This window comes from Lagopus muta, chromosome 1, assembly GCF_023343835.1.
Source record: "Lagopus muta isolate bLagMut1 chromosome 1, bLagMut1 primary, whole genome shotgun sequence".
Lineage (NCBI taxonomy): Eukaryota > Metazoa > Chordata > Aves > Galliformes > Phasianidae > Lagopus > Lagopus muta.
This window is the reverse complement of record NC_064433.1, coordinates 63,298,041-63,322,684: the sequence shown is the minus strand read 5'-3', so window position 1 is coordinate 63,322,684 and position 24,644 is coordinate 63,298,041. Positions and strand designations below refer to the sequence as shown.

The 24,644-nt window shown below is 35.9% G+C and overlaps 1 protein-coding gene across 4 annotated transcripts in view; it reads right to left on the bottom strand.

The window, feature by feature from the left end:
- PIK3C2G (phosphatidylinositol-4-phosphate 3-kinase catalytic subunit type 2 gamma) overlaps window positions 1-24,644 on the bottom strand; it is a 287,641-nt gene that overhangs the window by 62,193 nt on the left and 200,804 nt on the right. For all 4 annotated transcript variants that reach the window (XM_048955085.1, XM_048955110.1, XM_048955102.1 and 1 more), the window contains 5 exons: window positions 23,261-23,353; window positions 20,022-20,151; window positions 17,771-17,907; window positions 14,952-15,121; window positions 346-502 (listed from right to left, as the gene is read on the bottom strand). In XM_048955085.1, coding sequence (XP_048811042.1) covers window positions 346-502; window positions 14,952-15,121; window positions 17,771-17,907; window positions 20,022-20,151; window positions 23,261-23,353 — 687 coding nt within the window. The remainder of the gene's footprint in view (window positions 1-345; window positions 503-14,951; window positions 15,122-17,770; window positions 17,908-20,021; window positions 20,152-23,260; window positions 23,354-24,644) is intronic.

Below are 24,644 nucleotides of genomic sequence, written 5' to 3'. Positions count from 1 at the left end.
AAAACCTCAAAAAAAAAAAAAAAAAAAAAAAAGGCTGATATTTCTGAATCTTAAATCTGTACCCAGGTTCTTTCAGAGTTTTCTAGTATTTTGTAAAAAGGAATGCATTAGAAGAAGGAAAGTAGGAGAAGGGAAAGAAAGCCAGGAAGTTTAGCTTTTCTTTTCTCAGAAATTAGCACATGAAATCACATAGTTTCTTTTCTTAGGAAATGCCAGCACTAACATTTTCTGAGAGCAGCTGATACTGCTTCAGCTCATGGTGCTACAGGAGGCAGCAGAGAAGTATTAAAAGGGAAGAAGACACCAGAGGAAACTGATTTTTGGTTTCATCCTCAAACTTCTTACCATCTCCAGCAGGTTCAAGAGTAACTGGCTGTGTTTCCTGACTATATTATATGCTCGACAACAAAGCTCCACGAACTCTTGAAAACGTTGTGGGTTTTTTCCACCTTCTGTGATGAAATACTCCATCTCTGATGTGAAGATGAAGGGAGCTCGGTCCCTTGAAAAGAGAACAATTACATAGGAAATTTCACTTAAAACAGCTAATCATGCAAGGCATTTAATACTTGTAACTCTTTATTCACTCTTGTTTTTCCAGTATTACTCCCTCACTATTTCACCTCCTCTTTCTTCAGGTGTAGACAGGTCTATTGCTCTCTCTGGTATCCCTGTCTAATTAGGGCAGAGACAGCAAGAGCTTCCTAGTAAGAAAGACAACAACTTAAAAGTTTGGAGCATACTTGTTTTTTCCTAGGTGCTTCTTTTTTTTTTTTTTAATTTATTCATTTATTTACATATTTTTAAGTCTCATTGCTTCACTTTTTTGACTACTGTCTGAAAGTGAATCTGGAAACATGTTCTCTCCAAGTGTTGAAATTCTTAAAGGTTGTTCTCAAACAGGATGGGATATAAATATCAATTCCCTACTTGGCAAGAAGTGTATTTAAAAAAAAAAAAAAGATACACAGCCAAAATCCAAAACCAACAAAAATATATAACATATGATGCTATCTTTAAATACACACCATTCTGAAGGGACTTGACTTACAGCAGAACAAACTCAAATGCATTCTCCTTTTTTTTTGTACATTTACTCTATATTCACCCCAGAGTAAATGAGGTGTGGAATCTGAAACTGTCTTGTCTTTTTTCTTACCACTAGCAATGTTTGTGACTATGGCATAGTATTGAAGTAAAAAGCCTATTAGCCAGGCTTCTGCTAACAATCCTATCATATTATAGTTTCAGAATAGACTGATATACTGCATCCTAGCACAGATAAAAACTACTGCAGCGATTTGCTCACCACAACTGTGTATATAGATGTATGAAAACAGATTAGAGGTCTATATCCCAAGGGAATATATGCAATGAACTTGTCTTTAAATCAAAATAAACGTGAGTTAAGGAAATAGTGGAATTTGAATACAGAAACAAGTTCAAAATGTTTGTTTCTTGCTAAACTATGAGCTGAGTCTATTCTGCTTAATGGTTCGTTCCTAATAGAGACAAAGAATCTTTCCTAAATTTCCTCATTTTCCTACAAAAATGTTTGCTTTGTGTTATTGTAGAAAGTTTAGGTGCATGAGATTCTACGCTGCAGCTAAGAAGAATCAGTTAGAAGAAATGCTCAGGTGACCTTCCTTTCTTATTTCTGGATTTTTTTTCGGTTGTTTACATATAAGACAACTTTGAAAACAGACCTCCTAAAAGTGCTTTCCATCACAAAGCAGTCTAGCTCATCATTTGAATATTACTCAATTATTATTTCAGCTCATTAGTATTAAGAAACACGAAGATCCATTATTTTCATTCTTACTTGCCCACATTTTTGAATACTGTAAGAGGTGAGTTCATAGTGTGACAGTTATACTCTGTAAGACTGTTTTGTGTGATTTTGTTCTGTAGCTCTCAAAGAATTACAAAATTGATTCTATTACTGATTTTAGAAAGCACGATTTTCCCAGAACCCCATATTTTCCCAGATGTTTTGAAAACAAATCTCAGTTTCTTATTTATGGTCTTTGGGCTAAAATATCCCAAACCAAAACTACTGCTCTAAATCAATTCTGTGATTCTGTGATTCTGTGAAATGTTCAATAATCATGTTCAGAATTCATATGTGATTCCTGCTGTCCAACTGCATCAAGAGACACAATTATACTATGAAGTCATAGCCCTTTCTGAGCTAGTCCAAGTATCCTGCATTAATCTACTCAAGCTGAAAAGAGAGTGCAATCAGAAATTACTGGAAGAAATATAGTCTTTAACATTGTTGGGTTGGGCTGTGGGCCAACTTCCCAATAATGCAATGACTGCAACATTAGTTAACTTCCTTTGCATTATTACTAAAAGATCTATTTGAACACATAACTGATATGCTAGTATTTATATTATTTACAGATTAATTTTACTTGTGAGATCATTTTAAACGTTTTACAATGCTATAAATTTCTTTAGTATTAAGACATCTGCTTCTAAGGTGATAGGCCTGTCCTCCTATATTAACCTGCAAAGTATGATACAGAAATTTGCTTTCCATATTAGAGAAATTAAGCCTGATTTTTCTCAAGGCCTTGTGATATAAGAGCCTCTCCCATAAGGTAACCCCTGCAATAAGTCAGACACATGAAGCCTGCATGTCTCTAAGTAAGTTGTCTGCTCAGATAGGCAGCACTTTGCAATTGAAATTAAAACCATAAAAACAGTTTAGTATTGGAGACAAGATCCACTAGAAGGAACAAAACAGTCATTTCTCATGATAATATTTAAAAGCAAAGTTGCAGTGGGAAGAGATGTTTACTCACTGAACATTAACAATTATGAAAATACAATCAACAGGCTGAATGTCTGTGTAAAGAGGCAGAATGTTCTTTGCTGTTTTCACAGACTCCTCTGGAATATAAAATTATGAAAAGGAGTACTCTAAAAATTACTCCAGAAAAATTGCAAACAGTCAAGTACAAGTCACTATCCATTCTATCCATTTTGCATAGGAAAATTTACATCAGCAAACAGTAGAGGCTGCTTTACCTTCCATAAAAAAAAACAATGGCTGCCCTGTTTTTGCACGAATAGTCTAATTTATCACAGATACACATGCAGATGAACCTCATCCAGCTGTACAGTCTGTGTTTCTATGTTTAACCCATCTCTAACCAACATTCTTCTTTATGGTTTATAGTTTAGATGGTATTGCAGGTGGCACTTATTGAGAAGATTCACAAAGCAACCGAAAGTTTGATAATAATAACTATGAAAGTAATCAATCATTTGGACATATACCTGCTAAATAATTTGTTCATATGAAATTACCTAAAAGATCTAAACATGAAATACTTTATACCCCAAAACATACTCCAGATCACAACTAACCCCTATAACACCTTACATCCACAGGATGCTCAGAAACAATGACTCCGTACTACAGCCAATGGGACAATAGCCCTTTGGCCTAAAATTTGTATCTAATACAATTTTTTATTTCTGTGAAAGTAATGAAAGGGTTGGCTTAAGTTTAACAACAACAACAACAACAACAACAAAAGCCTTCCAGAGAGAATTAGTATGATTTGAGGTATACTTCAGATGTACAGTGTATAATATCTTCAAGATGATTTAATCAGTCATATCTTTCTCTCTTTTCTCCCCCTCCCTCTGCTAAAGACCTAAACAAGATAAATGAGCCCTTTGGCTTTACATGATAAATCAGTCAAAAGAAGCAACATCTCAATTTATAACAGAGCCAGATTGTAGGTCTAGCAGGTCTAGACATTAAAGAGCTTTAATTTACTACAGCTATGACTAAAGAGTTTACGCAAGTCATTCAGGGAAAAGTAAGGTTAGTTTTATGTTTTGCTTGATTGTTTTTCTTTTTTTTTCCCCTTATGTACTGCTTTCAGAGATTTAAGATTTTCATGGGAACGTGCTTTATGGTTCCTCTGGAGATGAAGAATGTTTGGATAAAATGTCATGAGAGAGAGAAAAGAAAGGAAACCTCAAGTAACAGAAGAGATCACTGTGAAAAAACAAACTTAGTTTGGGGTGATGGGAAAACTTATTGCGACTTCACTATAGGCTAGAAATACGTTGTATTCTTAGAAGATCAGCAAGATCATCAGGATTTATTATGAAACAGTAGATGTAACCCAATTAATGAAGCTCATAGGATAAACAATGGCTTCCCTATTATGAATCTTATGGTGTATGACATTTAAGAAAGATACACTGACTTCATTTAATATTAAGTAGCAAAAACATATGAGATAACCAACAACAAATGACCTATGCTCCAATCCAATCCAAACTTTCTAGTAGTGTCATTATTGTTGTTTAAAACACAGTAAAACAATGAGATCAAAACAGATGAGTTCTTTAGATGTAGTTCACATTGTCATTACACAGACTACACAAACAGTATGAGAAACCATACACAACTGTTTGCAGCTTAAAAATCAGCTACTCAGTAGCATATACCACATATATTCTCTGTCTGCTTTAAAACTTCATAGGCTGAATCAAGAGGAATTTATAGTATTCAGCACAACTATGTGGAATCTTGATGTATCCATTAGAATAAGAGGAGCTTTTAGAGAATGTTCCCTGACATCTTCTGCTCTGCAGCAAAAGCTGAAAACTTGTGAAAGAAAACATACACACACAATGAATAAGATTGCTTATTTCTCTAAGCTAAATGAAGACACCTAATCACAGTAGTTGTACACATACATACATGTATATATATATATTTGTAAACATGGAAAAAACAAGAGTAAAATTGTCCCTTGTTTATATTACAGAATGAAAAAGTAAGCAACTGCACAGCACAATTTATCCTCAGCAAGCTTCAGCAAGCATACAGAGAGTCATAAAAAATATGCCTGGAAGGGTGACCATAAGAGATACTTGATTTCCTGCTCACCAGGACAAGATCAACCATAAACATGCTTCTGAGATGCTTGTTTATCTTATTCTCAAAGACAGAGTTCTACAATCTCCCTATCAGATTTCTGTTCCTCACAGAATTTTTCTCTTAATGCCTAGTCTAACCTTGCTGCACTTTAATCCCATTAATTCTTGCTCTTTCCTAAGGGAACATGAAGTTCTTGTTTTCTTAACAGCAGCCTCTAACGTATTCACAGATTTTTATTATGTCTGTCTTCAGTCTTCTGTAGAGAATTGTTTCATCCATTCTCATATGTTTTGTTTTTCAGTTGTCTGATCATTTTAATTACATTTGTCTGGACTCCTTGTAATTGGAACATATCTTTTTGAAAGTAAAGAGTTGAAAGTATTCCAGTTTTACCAGTGTCACATGAAGCAATATAGTTACTTCACATTTCATGCTTTACAATTCAATATTCTATCATCAATTCTTATTTGACTTTGCATAACTCTAAGACACATTTCTGAAAAACTATCGCTGCTAACTCCAACTTTCAGCATGGTCAAGAGATCTTATATAGGTATCTCCTAAACAGTCAACAACCTTATTCTCTATCCCAGCATACTAGTTAGCAAAGAAAATACTGCAAGATGTCAATCACCTCACAAACTTTACAGAATCATAGAATCATAGAATGGCCTGGGTTGAAAAGGACCAGAATGATCATCTAGTTTCAACCCCTCTGCCACAGGCAGGGTCGCCAACCACCAGACCAGGCTGCCCAGAGCCACATCCACCTTGGCTTTGAGTGCTTCCAGGGATGGGGCATCCACAACCTCCTTGGGCAACCTGTTCCAGTGTGTTACCACCCTCTGAGTGAAAAACTTTCTCCTGATATCTAACCTAAACCTCCCCTGTCTCAGTCTAAAACCATTCCCCCATATTCTATCACTATCCACCCTCATAAACAATATCGGAAGGCCACAATGAAGTCTCTCTGAAGCCTTTTCTTCTCTAAGCTAACCAAGCCCAGTTCCCTCAACTTTTCTTCATAGGAGAGGAGCCCTCTGATCATCTTAGTGGCCCTCCTCTGGATTCATTCCAAGAACTGTCTGTCTTGTGGTGGGGGCTCCAGGCCTGGATGCAGTAGATGGTATCTTACTTAGTGTATGTGGTGTATTTTGGTATTTTACTTGGTGTAACCTTTCATCTTGAATATGAAACACAGGCAGATAGTTTCCATGACTGGTTGTTAAAACAGTTCTGCACTTTTAATAAAACATATACTTCCATTGCAGAGCATGACAGCAGTTTTCCCATCGACTTCAGTTATGGTTGCTACCACTTACAGTATCACTGGCTTGTTTTGCAAATCTATATTCAGATTTGTTTAGAAAACTTTTCTAGTTTCTATTTATTTTAATGAAGAAATACTGCAATCTGTTCCACAGATAGGTGTCTGCTCCTGAAAAGAGTAAAAAAAAAAAGCTCTTGCTGAGATTTTATTTCTCAGATCATCAAAAACTGACTCATAACATCCATGTCTAAACAAAATGACAGTCTAAATTTTAATTGCCAAAGTAAATACAATACTTTAGAATGGAATAGAAAAGTGAATTAGCATGTTTTAAACAGTTCCATACCCTGTCCCCTCAAAAAAAAAACCAACCCCAACACATCACCACCACAGAAAAAAAAAAGCAAAAACAAAACTCACCACAAAACCATAAAACAGAATGTATTTTTCCTGTGAGATTTACCCTGAATTTTGTTTTTGATAGATTTTATTTCCAGTAACACACAGAGACTCACTTGGCTCAACAGGAACTCATGACTAAGCTTCAAGGCAAAATACTTATATAGGGGGTGGAAGCAAGGACAGAAATACAGAATCTCTACCTGGGCATGCAGAAATGGTGTTTGGAAAACTAAAGCTCAAGTAGAATTAAAACTGAAAGTGAACGTGAAGGGAAAGAAGAAAAACTGATACGTCAGTAGCAAAATAATGAACAGGCTGAGGGAAGTAAGCTTGTTTACCTAGGGAAAGAGAAGGTTTTCAGGAGAGCAAATAGCAATATTTTAATGTCTGTAGGTGGCTATGAAAAGAATGGAGTCAGGCAAGAATGAGGGACAAAGGTCTTAAATTGAAACAGCTGAGGTTCTGACTGACAATAATGGAAAAAAAGAACTCCTCACTATGAGGATAATTAAATATTGAAACAGGTTGCCTGGAGAGATTGTCGTGGGAGGTTTTCAGGATTCAACTGGATAAGACTGAAGGTAAATAGGACTGAATTCAGTGTCTGAGCATTCTTAACTCCTGGGCTTAGTTCCATCAGAAGAGGGGTGGCCAGCAGAGACAGGGAGGTGATTATCCCTCTCTACTCTGCTCTTGTGAGGCCCCATCTGGAGTACTGTGTCCAGGTCTGGAGCCCCAGTACAAGAAAGACAGGGAGAGAGTCCAGAGGAGGGCCACAGAAATGATCAGGGGGCTGGAACAACTCCTTATGAAGACGGACTGGGGGAGCTGAGCTCGTTCAGCCTGGAGAAAAGAAGGCTGTGGGGTGACCTCATTGCAGCCTTTTAATACCTAAAGCGAGCCTACAAACAGGAGGGGAATCAACTCTTTGGAAGAGTTGATAACTGCAGGACAAGGGGAAATGGGTTTAAGTTGAGGGAGGGGAGATTTAGGTTGGATGTCAGGGGGAAGTTCTTTACCAAGAGAGTGGTGAGGTGCTGGAACAGGCTGCCCAGAGGGCTGTGGATGCCACGTCCCTGGAGGTGTTCAAGGCCAGGTTGGATGGGGCTTTGGGCAGCCTGGTCTTAAATGGGGAGGTTGGTGGCCCTGCCCAGGGGGATTGGAGATTCATGATTCTTGATGTTCCTTCCAACCTGGGCCATTCTGATTCTGTGATTTTTGACCTACATTGTTCAACCAAATCACTAAAAATCTATAATGACAAGAAAGTTTTAACTCTATTTTCTGCTATTTCTACTACTTTTCGAGATATCTACTGGATTAAAAGTTCTACCTGCAAATCTGAAACCACCCTTTTGAGTATAGTTTCACTCATCTCATTTTTATATGATTATCTATTTTTAGAGGCAGAAACACCAATGTACAATTCTTAGTCAATTGAGGACAGTTCTTAAACCACTATGACCTTATTTATTCACTACCTTTCTTCTTCTTAATTATTTTTGTTTTTGATTATTAGAATCTAAATGTGAGCTTGCCAGTAAAATCACTGTATTAGACATATCTACTATTTTGATCAGTAGTAAATGTAAGATTTCACACACTGAATTGGCCTATTCTAGAAGATTTATCTGTGTCTGTAAGTAATTGAATTGGTTACATGGAGATTTAATCATGCTTAACTGATGCAGTGGAAAACAAGCTGTAACCCTCGCTAAAAGTAAGGGCTCTGATTTATCGCTGTTAACATCCGTTTCCCCATTTATACTGACACATGGTAACTGTCCGTGCCCCTTTGTTTGTCCAAAGTGCAAAGAATTTCACTTAACTAAAATGTCTTTCACAGTGGGCCAAGTGAAGTTATTGAAATGGAAATTTGAGTGCATCTGTTCTCATAGGATTACTATGCAAAGTGACTGTATAGGTATGACAAATATGTACAGCTAAGGTTAGAATTGGTCACAGTTCTCAATATAGACCTAACATTTGCAGTGTGTACTGCCGCCAGGGACTCATTTAGAACCTTACCTTGTGACAAGAAAACTGGCAATAGACTCATGATGGGAAAGCAGAAATTAGTTTTGGTCATCTGTTGCTGGTTTTCACACTGGCTGCATTTTCCCAGTCTCCATTGTGATCACTAGTTATTCTGAAATTTGACCACAGAATTTATTCATGCACATCAGAATTTCAACCACTTTGTACTGTCAGATACTTGGGTAGAATCCCAAAATAGATTCTCCCTACAAGATGTACTCAAAGAACATACATGTCCTGGCTGCAACCCTGCATCTCTTAAGGACTAATTTAAAAGCACTACTGTGTCCAGGACTACTGTGTCCAGGGAAATTCTGGGGCTTCAACTCTGTGTCGTTATCTTGAGAGACACATACAAAGCAGCTTCTACTTCAAGTCACTACCAACCAGAGTGCATAGCAATTTTAAGGTGTATTTAAGTCCTTTATACACTTTAAATTCAGTGTCAGTATTGGAAAGTGTTTAGTACAGCTTTCCTGATGCCTCATATCATTTTCTATGAGTACCACATTTTCCAGATTTGTTAGGAATTTATTACTAAATATATGGATAGAGTAGTTGAGAGTTAATTCACAAGGAGTTTGTAACAATTCCTCTGGTTAATGGAGATTGCTGACCAACTAATTCTTGTGTTGTGATTGCCTCTCACCAGTGAAAAAAAATAAGGGGGGGAAGGATTTTAAATCTCAAGACCTGAAAGATATCTTAAAACAACAGGGTTTGTATCTCACACTGACTAATTAATCTGCTAACAGGACTTTTCTGTATGAGATGACTATTTGGAAAAGATTGTAGTAGATGTCTGATGGAGTTTTGTATTCCAAAAAGAGAAGAATAAATCACCGATGAAGAAGCTGAAATTTCTTAGAGCAGGGGATGAAATCCTACATGAATTAAATATGTCAGTATGCTTTCCACTTAAGGATGAAGGACAAAGAGGTAATATGCGGAACAGGCAGAAATAGATATCACAACCAAGCTACAGAGATTAATTTAAAAGTGCTTGATATACACAGACTGTGTGTGAGAGCAGCTTTCCCTGAATATAAATAGGTATGCAGAATGCTTCTGGAGAAACAGATGCTACAATAAAATGTTTCTGAGGGAGGAGGAAAGAGGAAATGTCTCTGTAAAGAGTTATACTTTGGAAAGAACAACAAAATTATATAATCAAAGTGAACATCATATCTTTTTCTCTTTTATTTCTGTTTTATTGTTAAAATTCCTGTTTGTAGAGTCATGATTTAAAGAAATTCATGGAGTAGATGAGAAAAAAAGAGAAGGAGAGAGAGAAGAATGAAATCTCTAAAATAGGAAGGTGATAGAGAATCACTGAAATGACTTGTGTGATAAATCTTGAAAAGCAGAAGAAATTCCACTGGTGCCTCTGAAGGCATCAAATAGTTTATCTAGCCCAAATAACTGTTGCCAAGAAGACATGATGACTCCTTCAGGAAAACAGCATTTCCTAAAGATTGGAAAGTAGCTAATACCGTGACTCAGCAGAATGAAAAGATGGGACGGGAACTGGGAGTCATGACAGATGGGAACTGAGTTCCACGGGACTCAACAGAGCAGAAGAACGCACTCAGATGAACAGAACTAGACAGAGTCAAATCAATACAGGGATTGTATGGGAAAAAAACCCCAAACATGCCCTCCTAAATGTCTTCTCAAAGTCTTGGTACTTTGAAAAAGATAACAAATTAAATCAAGAATACCAAGTGGACAGTGAAAATAATTTACTCATAAAGGTTTAAGTGGATGCTCTCCACAAGAGGCTGTTAATGAAAATAAACGCCTGCTAGAAAAGCACAAACTGTTATTCAGGATTGATAATTAGAGAAAGCAGCAAAACAGTAACAATAAATTCCACTGTTCAAAGTAGACAAAGAGAACATAAATGCATCCGAAACTCAAACTGTACTGCTCGGTCTTGATTTGTGCTGTTGGTGTTTAACTTATGGCAATTAGAGGTGCCTAACATCAGAAGTGATGGACCTCTTGCCTCATAAATCCAAGCCTCTTTAGGCCTTTTCACCTTTCAGGTGATACCATTTCACCTTTATGCCTTTTATGCATATTTCACCTTTTGGTCTTTATGCAAAGACCGATTTGTATGACCAACTTTAAACACCTGTAAAATCTTATTAAGACCACTGGTGATACTAATGTTTTAAGTTATGAAATTAAATCTTTCCAGGATTTCAGTCAGAGATTTTTGAAGGGCAACATAGAGGAAGTGCTGAAACTGGATACTGGCTTTTATACTTCACATAAACAAACTCCAGATTGATCATACTGGAATAATAAATTTAACCTGCAGAAAATAAACTATTAAACAGGCACACTGAAACATTTATAATGTTTCTTTTTTTGGTCAGTCCAAAGAAAATGTTTATATATCAACCTATTTGTCAACTTTCACATTCTAGGCTTTTCCTTTAAGGAGTACCCCTCTCCTCCTCCCCCCCCCCCCAAAAAAAAAAAAATTCAAAATTCAAATTTCATTTCAAATGCTTATTTTCCTTCTTCCATTATTTTCCTAAAAGTAGGAAAAGTAATTGTGTAGATAGAGCTTTTTTTTTTTTTTTCTCTGAATGGATTCCAACTTTGACATTTTAGAAAGAAATGACAAAAAAAAAATGCATTTTTTCAAATAAACTCTTCCAGGAAAACTAAAATCAATTTTATTAACAATTAAAATGAAACGTGTTACTTATTAAATAAAAAGAGATAATTTTTCATATGCTCAGACTTTCTTAAGTGTTTTTCAGCATAGGAAATTTACTGATGTAAGAAGAAAGTGTGGGAAACATCATTTTCCCATGTTTTTGAAACTTCCTTCCAAAAACCCAGTGGAATAGTTAGACTGCCTCCAGTAATTAACTTTGCAGAAGAAAACCATCTTAGCAGATGTAACTTCTGGGAAAACTCCGCCAACACGCAGGATTAGTTTGGCAAAAAGATGGGTGTCCCTGTGATTCGGATCAGGGAAAACAAAAATCTGTGATTAGTTATTTTAAAAAAATAATATACACAAGTTATCACAATGTGAATATATAGCATTCCATGAGCTGTACTACTATCTTGCCATCAGCTTTCAAACCACATATCATTGACTAACAAAAATAGTAGTTCTGCAAGTGACTGGTAGGGGAAAGAAAGAGACTGGCAAAGACTGGACTGGTTCAGTTAGTACAGGACTTAAATAAATATCTGACTGCCTAATTCACCAATTAAAAAATGTTTAAAAAGAACTGGTCAGCATTGAAAAGAAGAAAAAAAATCAAAGAAAGTACAGCAAGTACAGCCATGAGCCCGACACCTTTTTCCATGCCATTTGATGACTGCCTTACTCCGATTTCATTACCTGAATAATAGTGCACCTGTTTCACTCAGAGTGGGTCTTAGAAAGTGATTGCCATGGAATAGTCAGCAATGAAAGAATAGGAGAGTTAAATTAAATGATAGAAGTTTCTTCATGTAGTTTGGAGTGCACCTGAACAATTAAGTACTTCAGGGTAATATAGGATCAAATGCAGTGGCTGGATTAGAAAATGAAAGAAGTTTAATTTTATTAGCACTAACGAAATGTATAATTAGTATGATTAAAAAAAAAAAAAAGTCTTATTTTTGAAAGGAAAGCTCTCTCATGATACTTTTTAGATATGTCTCCCTTCAATACTCTTCCAAAACATTAGTTCCCAGACCCATGCAAAGATAGGTTATTATTAGTATTTAAGATATTTGCTTATGTGAAGGGAACTAGAAAAAAAAGAATATTCCTGATTAGTCTTACCTCTGAACAGATAAAGTGCTGAACCACTGTCTTCTGCCTTGCATTCAAATCTAGGCAGGTTTGTTGGACACCTTTTAGTAATGAGGGGAGGAAACTGAAAAATTCACTAAGCCCTTGCAAGAGTGTTATGCAATCATGAATGCAAAAATGAGCATGACTGCTTGAATTATATAATCTTCAAAGGATACTCTGTAGGCTCACACTGGATTTCATAGAAAGAACCATGGTCCATGCATGACAGAATGGGATTCTCAAAGCTACTGTGTATATCTTTATTTACATCAGAGTTAATGCTCCATATTCAGAATGCTGGAGAAGACCTATTCTCAGGAAAGTTTATGAGGAATAATATTTAGTTACTGTTAAAAAGAACTCTCTAAAAGCAGATTGGATAGCTGTTTCAAGAAAGATATCTTCCTAAATTTTCAAAGGAGTGTCCATTTTTTATAATCTCAGATAATAAGCTACACAAATTTATTCATTTGCATAGCTTTTTTTGTTGTTGTTATTTGTTTAGAGATTTGCATTAGACAGTTCATTCTTTAAAGCTACTTACAGAACTTCACAAGTATGTACATAGCATCTACTGTATAAAAAACAAAAACAAAAACAAAACCCAATGGCCAGAACAAATAACTCCAAAATCTGAAATTATTTTGTTGCTGTTTTATCAATGTTATTTTAGGAGCATGAAATCATTTGATAGTGAAAAAAAATTCAAATAAAAATCTAATAAGAACTCAAATAAAAATTTAATATAAAGAAATGTTAAAAGTAGAGACTAAAACTACCTCAGGATTTGCCTTGTGGGAATGGATGGATACAAATAGCACTGAGTGTTTTAAATTGAGTGAGCCTGAACTTTATGGGAAGTAGAAATGTCATATGCCTGTGTTTCTGTGTTACAAATAATATGTCACATTTCTTGTAGGTGCATTCAGCTCATGAGAGCCATAGTCATTAATCTCATACCTGCTCAGTTGCACGCAGGTTCAGGGAAGGCTCATGATGTTCACAACCTACAGAAAGTATGAGTCTTTGTTTCGCTGAGGAACCATGAGGGAATTAAGTACAGGTCCTAAAATGTCAATTATCATTTTATTTTATGTTATAAAAGCAATATACTGCATGGAGAAAGAGGAAAAAAAATGGCTACTGTTTATGGATGTTACTACAATGTAAGTCATTTTTATAGTCTTATTTACACAGTGTAGTAAGACTGAATTGTAAAACAATAAAATCAAAATCTACTTTTATTATTGCTATTACATAATTTCTGCTTAAATTATATTGCTGTGTATGTCCTTATATTTTGTTGGTCCTACCTTTCACTCCCACTAAATAATTCTCTGCTCATGGGAGAACTCTACTCAAGAAAAATTCTGCGGGGCTCTAAAAGAAGGTTTGCTGGAGTGAAAGATGCAACATTTAACCGAGTATGCCTGAGTATTTTCTTATGGCTCTGTTCTGCTTTATTATTTCTTTAGCAAGTAAGTAGGATTAAAAGAACATATTTTGAATGACTGACGATAATTCTGAACACTGCAGCTAAATCTTTTAACTGTCAAGCTCAGGGAGTACTTATTAGCCTCATCAGCTTCCTTCATATCAATATTCCCACAGTAATTTCTGTCTCGTACATGGAGATAGTGTAAAACAGTCAAAGGCGAGCTTAAAAAAAAAAAAGAAGAAAGAAAACAAAAGAAAAGACAGGAATAATTAACTCAAAATCTTAATTCTAATACTAGTTCTGGAAACTATTAGGAAACATGGAAAAAGTCATTCTCCCCACTTATCTTGTCATTATTAAGTATCATTCATCCATTTCCTGTTTAACAGTTTCTTCATGTGCTATACACACGAGAATGATCACACCTATTTTTATTAATATTATTTATTATTTTATTAATCCTCCTATAGCATGTCCACAGCAGGAACTAGAAAACATGATCACACTATTTTATTTATAGTTATCATCATGTAGGCATCAGAGATAGAAAAGCCGCATTCTTGTCTAAGTAAAACAAGATAACGGCAAAATAAGACCTGACCTTCACTATCTTTGAAAGATGATGTAAAGATTGCAGCTTCACCCACAGAAGCTTAATGCAATCTCTTTTCATGTCTAATTGGAAAGTTTGGGTTATTCTCTCAGTATGGAAAAGGAGTTGTCAATTAGACACACCTATGGTTTGGCATTCATTATAGAAACACTGTTAGAGAAAAAATGGAAAGCAGAATCTGTTTGACATAGTCTACTGTTCTGTTCACTACCCAGGTTAGTCTAATCCAAATTTCTGACCAGATAAGGATTTAAGGTTTTTTGCTAGTTTGTTTGTGTTTAAGACTGAAAAGGGATCTCCAACATCTCATTTTAACTACCTTTCTAGTCATTCCTACATTTTTTTTATGTTTTGTAAAAAATTGAAAGAAAAAAAGAATGACCTTATTTGTACTTTTTTTAATGGGTATTCAGAACTTCTTTTTAAAGTCTATTTATTGTATGTATTACTATATATACTAACCTTCTTATACTTCCAAATGTCTGTGCGTGACCTAAAAATCTTCCAAAATCAATGTGAAACATGTGTCCAGCATTCGTCAACATTATGTTGTCATTGTGTCGATCACAAACTCCCAGAATGAAGGTGACAACACACCAGCCAGCACAGGAATGGAAGAAATTCCTTACTGCCTAGTTAATTAAACAAAAGCACTTATTAGAAATATAGAGACGCATTTTTTTCTTTTCCCTTTTTTTTTTTTTTTTAATGCTAAAAGCAAATAAATGTGGTTCTACAAATGTTGCTAAAATTTTAACACAAGTGTTCTTAGGATAGTTTAAAGAACAATTAATACAGAAATTTCAAAGTTACAATGCAACAACAATTTTATGCATGAAGTTTTCAACTTGTGGTTTATAGATTCTTGGAATTCTGTGGAAAAACAAGCCGAAAGGTATCTAAGAAAAACAAGATAGATGTCAGGAAGCTCAGATTTTCTGTGCAATAGTCTGCATCTCTATTGTAAAAGAAATGATTTAGAAGTAGGATGGAAATCTATTAATTTTACAAACTGTGCTTTAAAGAAGTGGGTTATTCATACAATTGTTCTGTACCTACATAGGGCTTTTCTCTCCACATTTCAGCTGCATTAAATTACAATGAATCAAGTCTTATACTATCTACATTTTACAGAAATAAACTGAAGTAACAAAGGCTATATCATTTTCTGTGCATAGCATCTGCAAATCCAAATAGACTATGAGATCAAGCCAAGTGTCATGTAGAGAAAACCAAAAGAACGATTGAACTGCAAATCAGTCTAGCTTTCCTGTTTGATATAACCTACTTCAATGATGAGCACTTGTACATGTGGAGATGTGCACTTTCCCAGTTATTCTACTCATTCAGATCCATTCTATCAATCTTTACAGTACTACATTGTAGCATTGCTTTTTGCAAAAAACGTGTCTACTGACATAGGAAAAAGTGCAAGCTGCTGATCTGCTTACCAGACACCCTTAGATGGGTTCTGTTTTCTACTAAGTTCTGTGATAAGCAAGTAACAACTGCAGACTTCTATTAGCAGAATCTACCCAATCACTGCCACAACATTCAGCATCTTCTCTGTGGGGAGAGTTATTTCTGATTAAAATCATGATCAGTTTTCTACCCCAAAGCAAAAGGAATAGTTCTCATGTGGTTGGTTTTTTTTTTGTTTTTTTTTTTTTTTGTTTTTTTAATTTTATCAATAGTAGTTTAAGAACTGTAAATGCAATTCTTATTCAAAAGTCTTAATCTCATGGGTATCATGTGATCATCACATTTTTGGACAAAACCTATGTGAGGCAAGGTAAATCATTATTCAGGCATTCAGGATTTCCGTGTAGATTGAGGGTGACATCGGCAATGGCTGATACGCTGGATGACAATACTGTGGAAGACTTAGGCCACAGCACAAGACTGGTGAATTTTATGTCTCACTGTACTACTTACTCACTTAGATGACCTTAGATAAAACACCTAAGCTTCCTGTGATTCTGTTCACTCAACCATAAAATGAGGATATTAAAGCTTATTCTGCATAAGCTTTTTGAGTGCCCTAAATACAGTATTGTATGAGTAAAAAATTACTAAGTAAAAGAGAAAGGTTAATTCACCAGCAAGTGCAAGGTGAATATATAGCAGCAATTTTGTGCATGCCCTATGCAAAATCAGAGTGGACTGCATTTTATATGTTTAAAAAAAATAAAAAGAAAATCGGTAGAAATTGGTTTTATAAAATTTCACGTTAACGGTACTTTTTTTACAAAGAACAGCAGGTGTAAGAAAACAGGTTTTCAGTCAATAACTAATAGCTATCTAACTTTTCAATCAAAGATGTTGGCTGCACATCTATCATAATACTGTAAACACAATTTTTTGTTTTTATTTCTGAATGGCTTGATCCTGTTTAACTGAATATACATCATATACTAGGAATTCCAATGTTCTTCTTGATGTGAAAATATGGATGAACAAAAACCTATTGAATAACTATAAAACACTAAAGATTATCAAACACATTTCTGCTATGTATCTGCCTACTAATGAACTTTCAAAAAAGCAGTTCATTTACAAAATGACAACACTCAAGGCTTCCCTTTAAAATTCATTTAAAATGTTAGCTACTAATCTACTGCTGGCATGAAGAAGGAATCAAAAATTGTCCTAGCAACACAAGTAGTGAAAACTTTTTAATGGACCTTAGAATATGCTCAACCATCACAATGAATAGAAGTTCCTTTCAAGAGGAAATCTCTGCTTCTATAAATAAAACTTTGGTTTTCTTGGTGCACTCATAATGCTTGGTTTCATGTAAACAGATGCATTACATGGGATCCCACAATGTGAAGTGAAAAGCTTGATCTTATGTGTTATATGACTAGGCAGTTTCTATAACACAGCTTTACAAAACTTGGTATCGCTGTGGCTAGTTTCAAATACAGAAAACCCACTAAGATTTTGCACTGCTTATATAAAATCAATTATTGCAAGAGCTGGACCTAAAAAAATATTTTGGAGCTCAGAATTTAATACTTCAGATTCTCTTCACTTCACTGTTTCTATTTCAAAACATCTCTATGATGTGTTTTTATAGGCAAAGCATTACAAAGCAGCTGATCCAGAGCAGTATCTCTTTGGAAAGAGAATGGTAATTTAAATCAATTCCCTGGCTTCTATGCCTGTTACTTGTTTGCCTCGAGTGTGAGTCATCTGTTTATTGCTGCATACTGTCATTATGCTTTCTTGTTTCGCATGATATAGGATTAAATATATAATAAGGTTCATTATGATGTTACCTCTTGGTAACTGGATTCCAGACGATGGTGATGACGGAACCATTTTTTAATTGTGTTTTCTTTCAATGGTCCTATCAGTCCAGATTCCCTGTGGATCTTGGCTAGTGTGGTAGCATCTGGCACCATCTGCACAAGTCCTAATCAGATACAAAAGAGGTCACATGAGAGATAAGCCCACAAGTTTAAAAAAAACGTGAAGACGGCCAATGCATTTGCATATTTTTGGATCATTCCATGCATAAAAAATACACACTTAGAAACTTACAAAACAATTGATTAAATCAAGAAGATAGACAAAGATTTACTTTTTTCTTTGTCTTAAGAGACAATAAAACAAAAGAAGATAGTGAAAAATGGCAGTTCCATGAAGAAATAAAATCACCAGTAACAATTGTGCATGCATAAGTGTTTCAAGGTACCAACAAGGCCAACAACATTCAAAGTGGGTATAATGTATGTGCAAACAAAAATCTGTTAATTTTTTTTTTTTTGAATCAGGTATTTACTATGGAATAGATAGTTCTTTCATATGCATTTATTTCAAGAATACTACAGACATTTTTTTCAGTATATGATACTGATCACAGCTGGAGACGATATACTACCTGATAGTGCAGAGATTACTCTGATCCAAGGTGACATATACTGGGTCTTCAAAATGCAAAAGAAGCCAAACATTTTGCAATGCTTCACTCGAATCTTATGTCCCTACTGCTTGTACTTAATTTCTTCTTTGGAACTGAGAGCTGGCTCGCCAGCCTTCTGCCACTGTTCCTGTATGTGGTCCCCTGGCACCTCACTCTGCAACTCTGCATTACAGGAAGGACTTTTAATGAATTCAGTTGGTGACTGGCTTCTCTACAATGCCATACCTGGAAAGTCATACCCTCAGAGTGCTTTATCTGCTTTATATTTATCTGTGTTTGCTTGAGTTTTAAGTGATTCTTGTGTTCCCTTGACTACATAGCGATCATCTCCAATGCCCACAAAGCTGGTCCACAAAGCAAGACATTAGCTCAGGACTTGGAGGATCTGAGTAAACCAGTGTAGTTTCGCACATGTTCTCCCCAACCACAGGCATGTCACTTGGTCCTTTTATCCTTGATTATCAACTATAAATCAGTTATATTAACATTTCTATTATTCTTAAGGAATGACAATGTGGAGAAAATCTGAGATGTTGAGAGGTTTTCTGCTACAATGGTACTGAAAGGAAGAGAATGTTCAGACAATACTATTTCAAGATGTTATCTACATCTTTCTTGGCAAAAAGCAAATTAAGTGTTAATGTGTAAGAGAGACTGTAATACTATCTTCAGAAGTAATATTCTTTATGTTATTTGCCTTTAAAGTGGAAGTCTTCAGGCTTTGAAACCAACCTCTGCAAAGAAGGCAGTAGTCTCTTTCTGTTCACCTTAACCACCTGCCATGTGCATGAAGTTATCTGTACTTCCTCATAGTCCCTTCATGATCTTTCATCCTCTCTCATTTTCTCTTTGTGGCCCACAGAAAAAATGAGTATCTTTATATTATTTATTTATTTATTTATTTGGTAGATTTTCTACAGAAGATAATCCAAATACATCAGTCTTCTGTTGTAAAAGGAACATTTTCAGTAAAATATTTAGAGTCAGTGAAAAATAGTAAGCTTTTTGCTATCAGTAATTTTTTGTAGCAGGCAATTGGCATCCCTGCTACAGGTCTACTATAACCATAAAAGAGAGAAATAAGGCTTTCAGATGAGTCAGGCCTGCCCTAAGCAGCATAAATCACAAGAGTTATATATGAAATTCAACATAGGAAAGCTGTCATCACTTGTCGACAGGTACCTTCTGTAGCCACAAGCTTCTGGGTTCATTTAAGCATCTTTGTGGGATCACACTGGATTAAAACTTTAGTAGCTATAGCAAATTTTCTCCAAGGCCCTCTTTTTGATATGTGAAGTTACTTTTAAGAATATGGTGAAAGCTGACGGTACTGAAGCTTTTGCAAACTTCTAGCCTAGGTTGCTATAAAGTTAAATGAATTTGGTTGTACTGCTGGAAAGCAATGAACATTCAGGATTACACAGGCATTTGATTTAGGGCTTGAATAAATGAAGTTCTGAACTTTTTTTTTTTTTTTTTTTTTTTTTTTACAAGGAAAGATAAGCAGGACACTCGTGAAAATAAAAGTTGAGATATTTCTGTACCATTGTTTACATGAGATATGAATAATGTGATAGGAGTAATCTTTGTAAACTGAAACTGACCTTGGCCATTTCCTGTAGATAAACATCTATAAATTATCATTTGCATATCCAGACCTTCTTGGAGCCATATGTTGTCAATCACTCGAATAATTTGCAGAACCAGCATATCCTGACGTAGATCATCGCCTATCTGTTAAAATAGCACAAAAAGTTCAAGTTTCTCCTTCATTTCCACACAGTTTCATAATTAATTTGGACTCTTTCCTATGCTAAAATTGCTACATTTATTTTACAGTAACCCCCTCTTGTTTTTCTTCAAATTTGCTAGTTAACTTTCAGTGTCAGAAATAGAACAGAATAGATGGCACAAGTAGGCAGCCATAGAAATGGTAGCAAATGCTCTCTGATTAACAATCTTTCTGCTTATTATTCCTATGCAGTTATTAAAGTCTGAAAATTTAATCCAGAGGTAGGATCCTAATTTAGCTACATTTTAAAGTCTACCTAATGCTAGATCCCTTTTCAAAAATGACAGCATTTGACCTAATGTTAAGCTTCACAACTTGCAGTTTGCAGCAGGCTGAGAGGAAATTTATGATCAATTTACATTTTATCCATGACATAATTCATATTCAGTTTCAAACAGTGGTGCCTGATCTCCCCGTGGAGTCTGTTAAACAACAATCTTAGTGAAATGGGGTTGTAACTATAGCCACAGAGGTAATGAAGGCATTATCTTCAACCATTGCTGGATAGCTGGATAAATAGCCTGTGAAAATAAAAGGCCTGTTTTTACTTGTATCTACCCCTACCCCCAATCCCATCTAAAATACATGTGATTTTTGCTGATATTGTTAAATGTTTTGCTCTTTTGTTTTGTTCTTTTTACAAATGCATTCCAATCTACAGACATTTACAGCCATTAAATGAGTACTGGAGGAGACAACTTTATTTTTTAAAATAAAAAATCCAAATCTATCTTTCCTTCACTTCAAGGTAATCTTGACTCCAATTAATTCTTTATATTACCTAGGCCTGAGAAACATATTCTTTCCACTTACTTAAGTACAATATCAGTGCTTATTATTTCATGTATGCATTGTATATATGCATATATGTATATATGCATTGTTGTATCTCACCCTCTGATTTTGTGTGGTTAACATGTGAATGTGAAATACCCTAAGAAGAAGCTTTCTAAATATTCAGAAAACAAAATATTGCTAGCCTCCCCTAGATGCCTGGAGAGCATATTTCTGTTCTTGAGAATTACACTCTGTATTATTTATTTATCAGGCCCAGCCAACATGGGCTGATGAAAGGCAGGTTGTTCTTGAGCAACCTCATCTCCTTCTACGACTGCACCCAGACTGGTAGATGAGGGAAAAGCTGTTGCTGTAATCTACCTAAACTTCAGCAAAGCCTTTGACACGATCTCTCACAGTATTCTCCCGGGAAAACTGGCTGCCCATGGCTTGGACAAATATACCCTTCTTTGGATAAGAAACTGGCTAGAGGGCCATGCCCAACAAACAGTGGTTAACAGAGTTAGGTCCAGCTGGTGACCCGTTACAAGTGGTGTCCCCGAGGGGTCTGTACTGGGGCCCATCTTGTTTGATATCTTTATTGATGACCTAGATGAGGGGACTGAGTGTACCCTCAGTAAGTCTGCAGATGACACCAAGCTGGGAGGTGGTGTTGATCTGCCTGAGGGTGGGGTGGCCCTTCAGAGGAATTTAGACAAGCTGGATCACTGGGCTGAGGTGAATGGGATGAAGTTCTACAAGGCCAAGTGCTGGGTCCTGCACTTTGGCCACACCACCCCTATGCAGCTCTATAGGCTTGGGGATGAGTGGCTGGATGACTGTGGAGAGGAAATGAACCTGGGGGTGTTGGTTGATGCTCGGCTGAACATGAGCCGACAGTGTGCCTAGGTGGCCAAGAGGGCCAACGGCATCCTGGCCTGCATTAGAAACAGCATGGCCAGCAGGAAAGGGCGGTAATCATGACCCTGTACTCAGCACTATTGAGGCTGCACCTCGAGTATTATGTTCAGTTTTGGGCCCCTCACTACAGGAAAGACATTGAGGCCCTGGAACGTGTCCAGAGAAGGGGTCTGGAGCACAAGTCTTATGAGGAACAGCTGAGGGAGCTGGGATTGTTTAGTCTGGAGAAGAGGATGCTCAGGGGAGACCTCATTGCACTCTACAACTTCCTGAAGGGAGGTTGTGGTGAGGAAGGGTTTGGCCTCTTCTCCCAGGCAGCAAACAGGACCTGAGGAAATGGTCTCAAGTTGTATCAGAAGAGGTTTAGATTAGACATAAGGAAGAAGGTTTTCTCTCAGAGAGTGGTCAGGCACTGGAATGGCTGCCCAGGGAGGTGGTGGAGTTGCTGTTTCTGGCAGTGTTCAAGAGGCGTCTGGATGAGGAGCTGCGAGATACAAGTTAGTGCTTGTGGTAGCAGTGGTAATGGGAGGACGGTTGGACTAGATGATCTTTCAGGTCCTTTCCAGCCTTGTGATTCTATGATTCTATGATCTATTTATATCAATTGTTATGCTTTAGGATTGGAACATGACATTGCCAGAAATCAAGGAATAAGTTTTCTTTGGCAACATCAACTGCTTTGTATGCATCAGCCATTTTATGACCTTCGTTGCACTTTCAAAACCAGCATCCGTTGTTATGGAAGACATACACTTTTGAAAGAGAAACTATTGTAGATTACAAGCATTATCTTTTTCTGATGGACATAGCACTGTCCCAACTACAAAGCTTAATGGAAAATAAACTAGAATATTAGTCAGTTCCTCCAACTAACTCTACTGAGACAGAGCTCCTCTGCAGTCCCCATTCCCCCACAATGGCTAGTAGGGCTAGAATTAAACTCTCTCCAGCAAATAGTCTTTGACACTGTAGCATTTTGATTTGTGAGAGACATATGGATATGGTTACAGTAGTCAGTCATACTGAACAATCTCTTCTTAGGATGTGCCCTCTGATTTTGTGTGGTTAACAAACCAGTTTTAGAAAATAAGCTTTATATTTGAGCCTGTTTTTCTCCACTAAGGAAAAAGGGATGAAAGAAATAATTTGATTCTCAGTCAATAAGTTGAGTACATCAGAGTATTTTCTCTGCATATTCCAATGAAAGTTCTAGTAACAAAAATAACTGTGAAAAGTGAAGAACAGAGCCAAATCAAACATTTTCAGGCTCTACATTTAAAACATAAATCAGGTGAAGTTAAAATCAGCCTTTTACATATACAAAAGGAAGTAAATATTAGAAGAGTAACTCACCTTAAAAATAATATTGATATTTCCACTTGGAGCATTTGCATTGATGAAGGAGATTTTTAATGGAAAAGCATTCGATGTAAAATATGAACATGACTTCAGGGAAAAAGAAAGCAAGACGACAGCAGTAACACATACATAAAACAACAGGTTAGTACAATAATGCCAAAAAAGGTAACATCTTTCACACCGCTCAAAATCTCAGATAACAAAAACAAATAATTATTGATATTACTGGCTGTTTAATTGGATCAGGAAAATGAGAAACTCTTTTTCCACTGACAATTGTTCCACTCAGTAATCAGATTATATGAACAGATAATATTTTACATACTAATTCTTTTTCACTTTCTCTCAGTTTTCTAATGCTAAACTTTGCCTGGGATTTAGTAGACAAAAATATATCAGCTTAATCGAATGGGAATCTGCAAAGCAATGAAATGTCTTCAGTCCCATTTTTAATTCTGCAAAAAAATTACAGATGGTATAGTCTTTATGAAAGCAAAGAAGTTGTTAATCTCGCTAGTCACCTCATGCTGACTAAGGATACAGAAAATTTTGAAAAACACAATTGATTTTATGTGGAATTTGTCTTAATTAAATATGAGAGTTTTTGTTTAATGACCTCTCATGCTCCGTAGCTCCTTCCACTTGAAGATCTCAACAGGCTTCAAAAAGCATTAATTAGCCAAGCATACCAAATCCTGTATAAGTTAGGTTGGTATTATTATCATCACTATAAAAAAGGGGGGGGGGGAACCCAACAACATAACCAAAGACAGTGGTAAATTAATGCCTTGGTTTCTAGAAATAATGAGCACCTCACTGCAGCTACTGCTGTGCTTACTTGGTGGAGTGTAATGGAGGCTAATTTGTACAAAACCACTTCTAGTCAGAGCTGTCTCATGCTTTTCATCTAAAAATCTCAAAGCACAAATTCAAATATTGTCTTAGCCACACCATTTCTCTGCAACATTCAATAGCTACGACTGAAGAAGAAATCTTGACCCCCTACAGAATTTTGACAATTGAAATGTCTGAATAAGTATTTGAAAGGTTACTGCCTACAATGCGTTAGTGATAGAGCTGCCAGCAGTGCTTGCTACTAGTAAAATTGATGGATGATAACAAAATTAATTAAATTTGAGGGTGTTATGAGCATTTAAAAATGCTAGTTTGCATGATTATATTATCAAACAAATAAGGAAAAAAGCTGCAGATATTTATAGTATTATAAGAGCCTATAATGATATGAGAAAAGTGAAAAAAATCTCTTCAGATACTTACATTTACACATTTTGTATCTCTCCAGCCAAGCTGGTGCAGTATAAATAGCATGAATGTATGGTGAAATACTTCCCTATTAGTCATTATTTCCAAAAAGCCT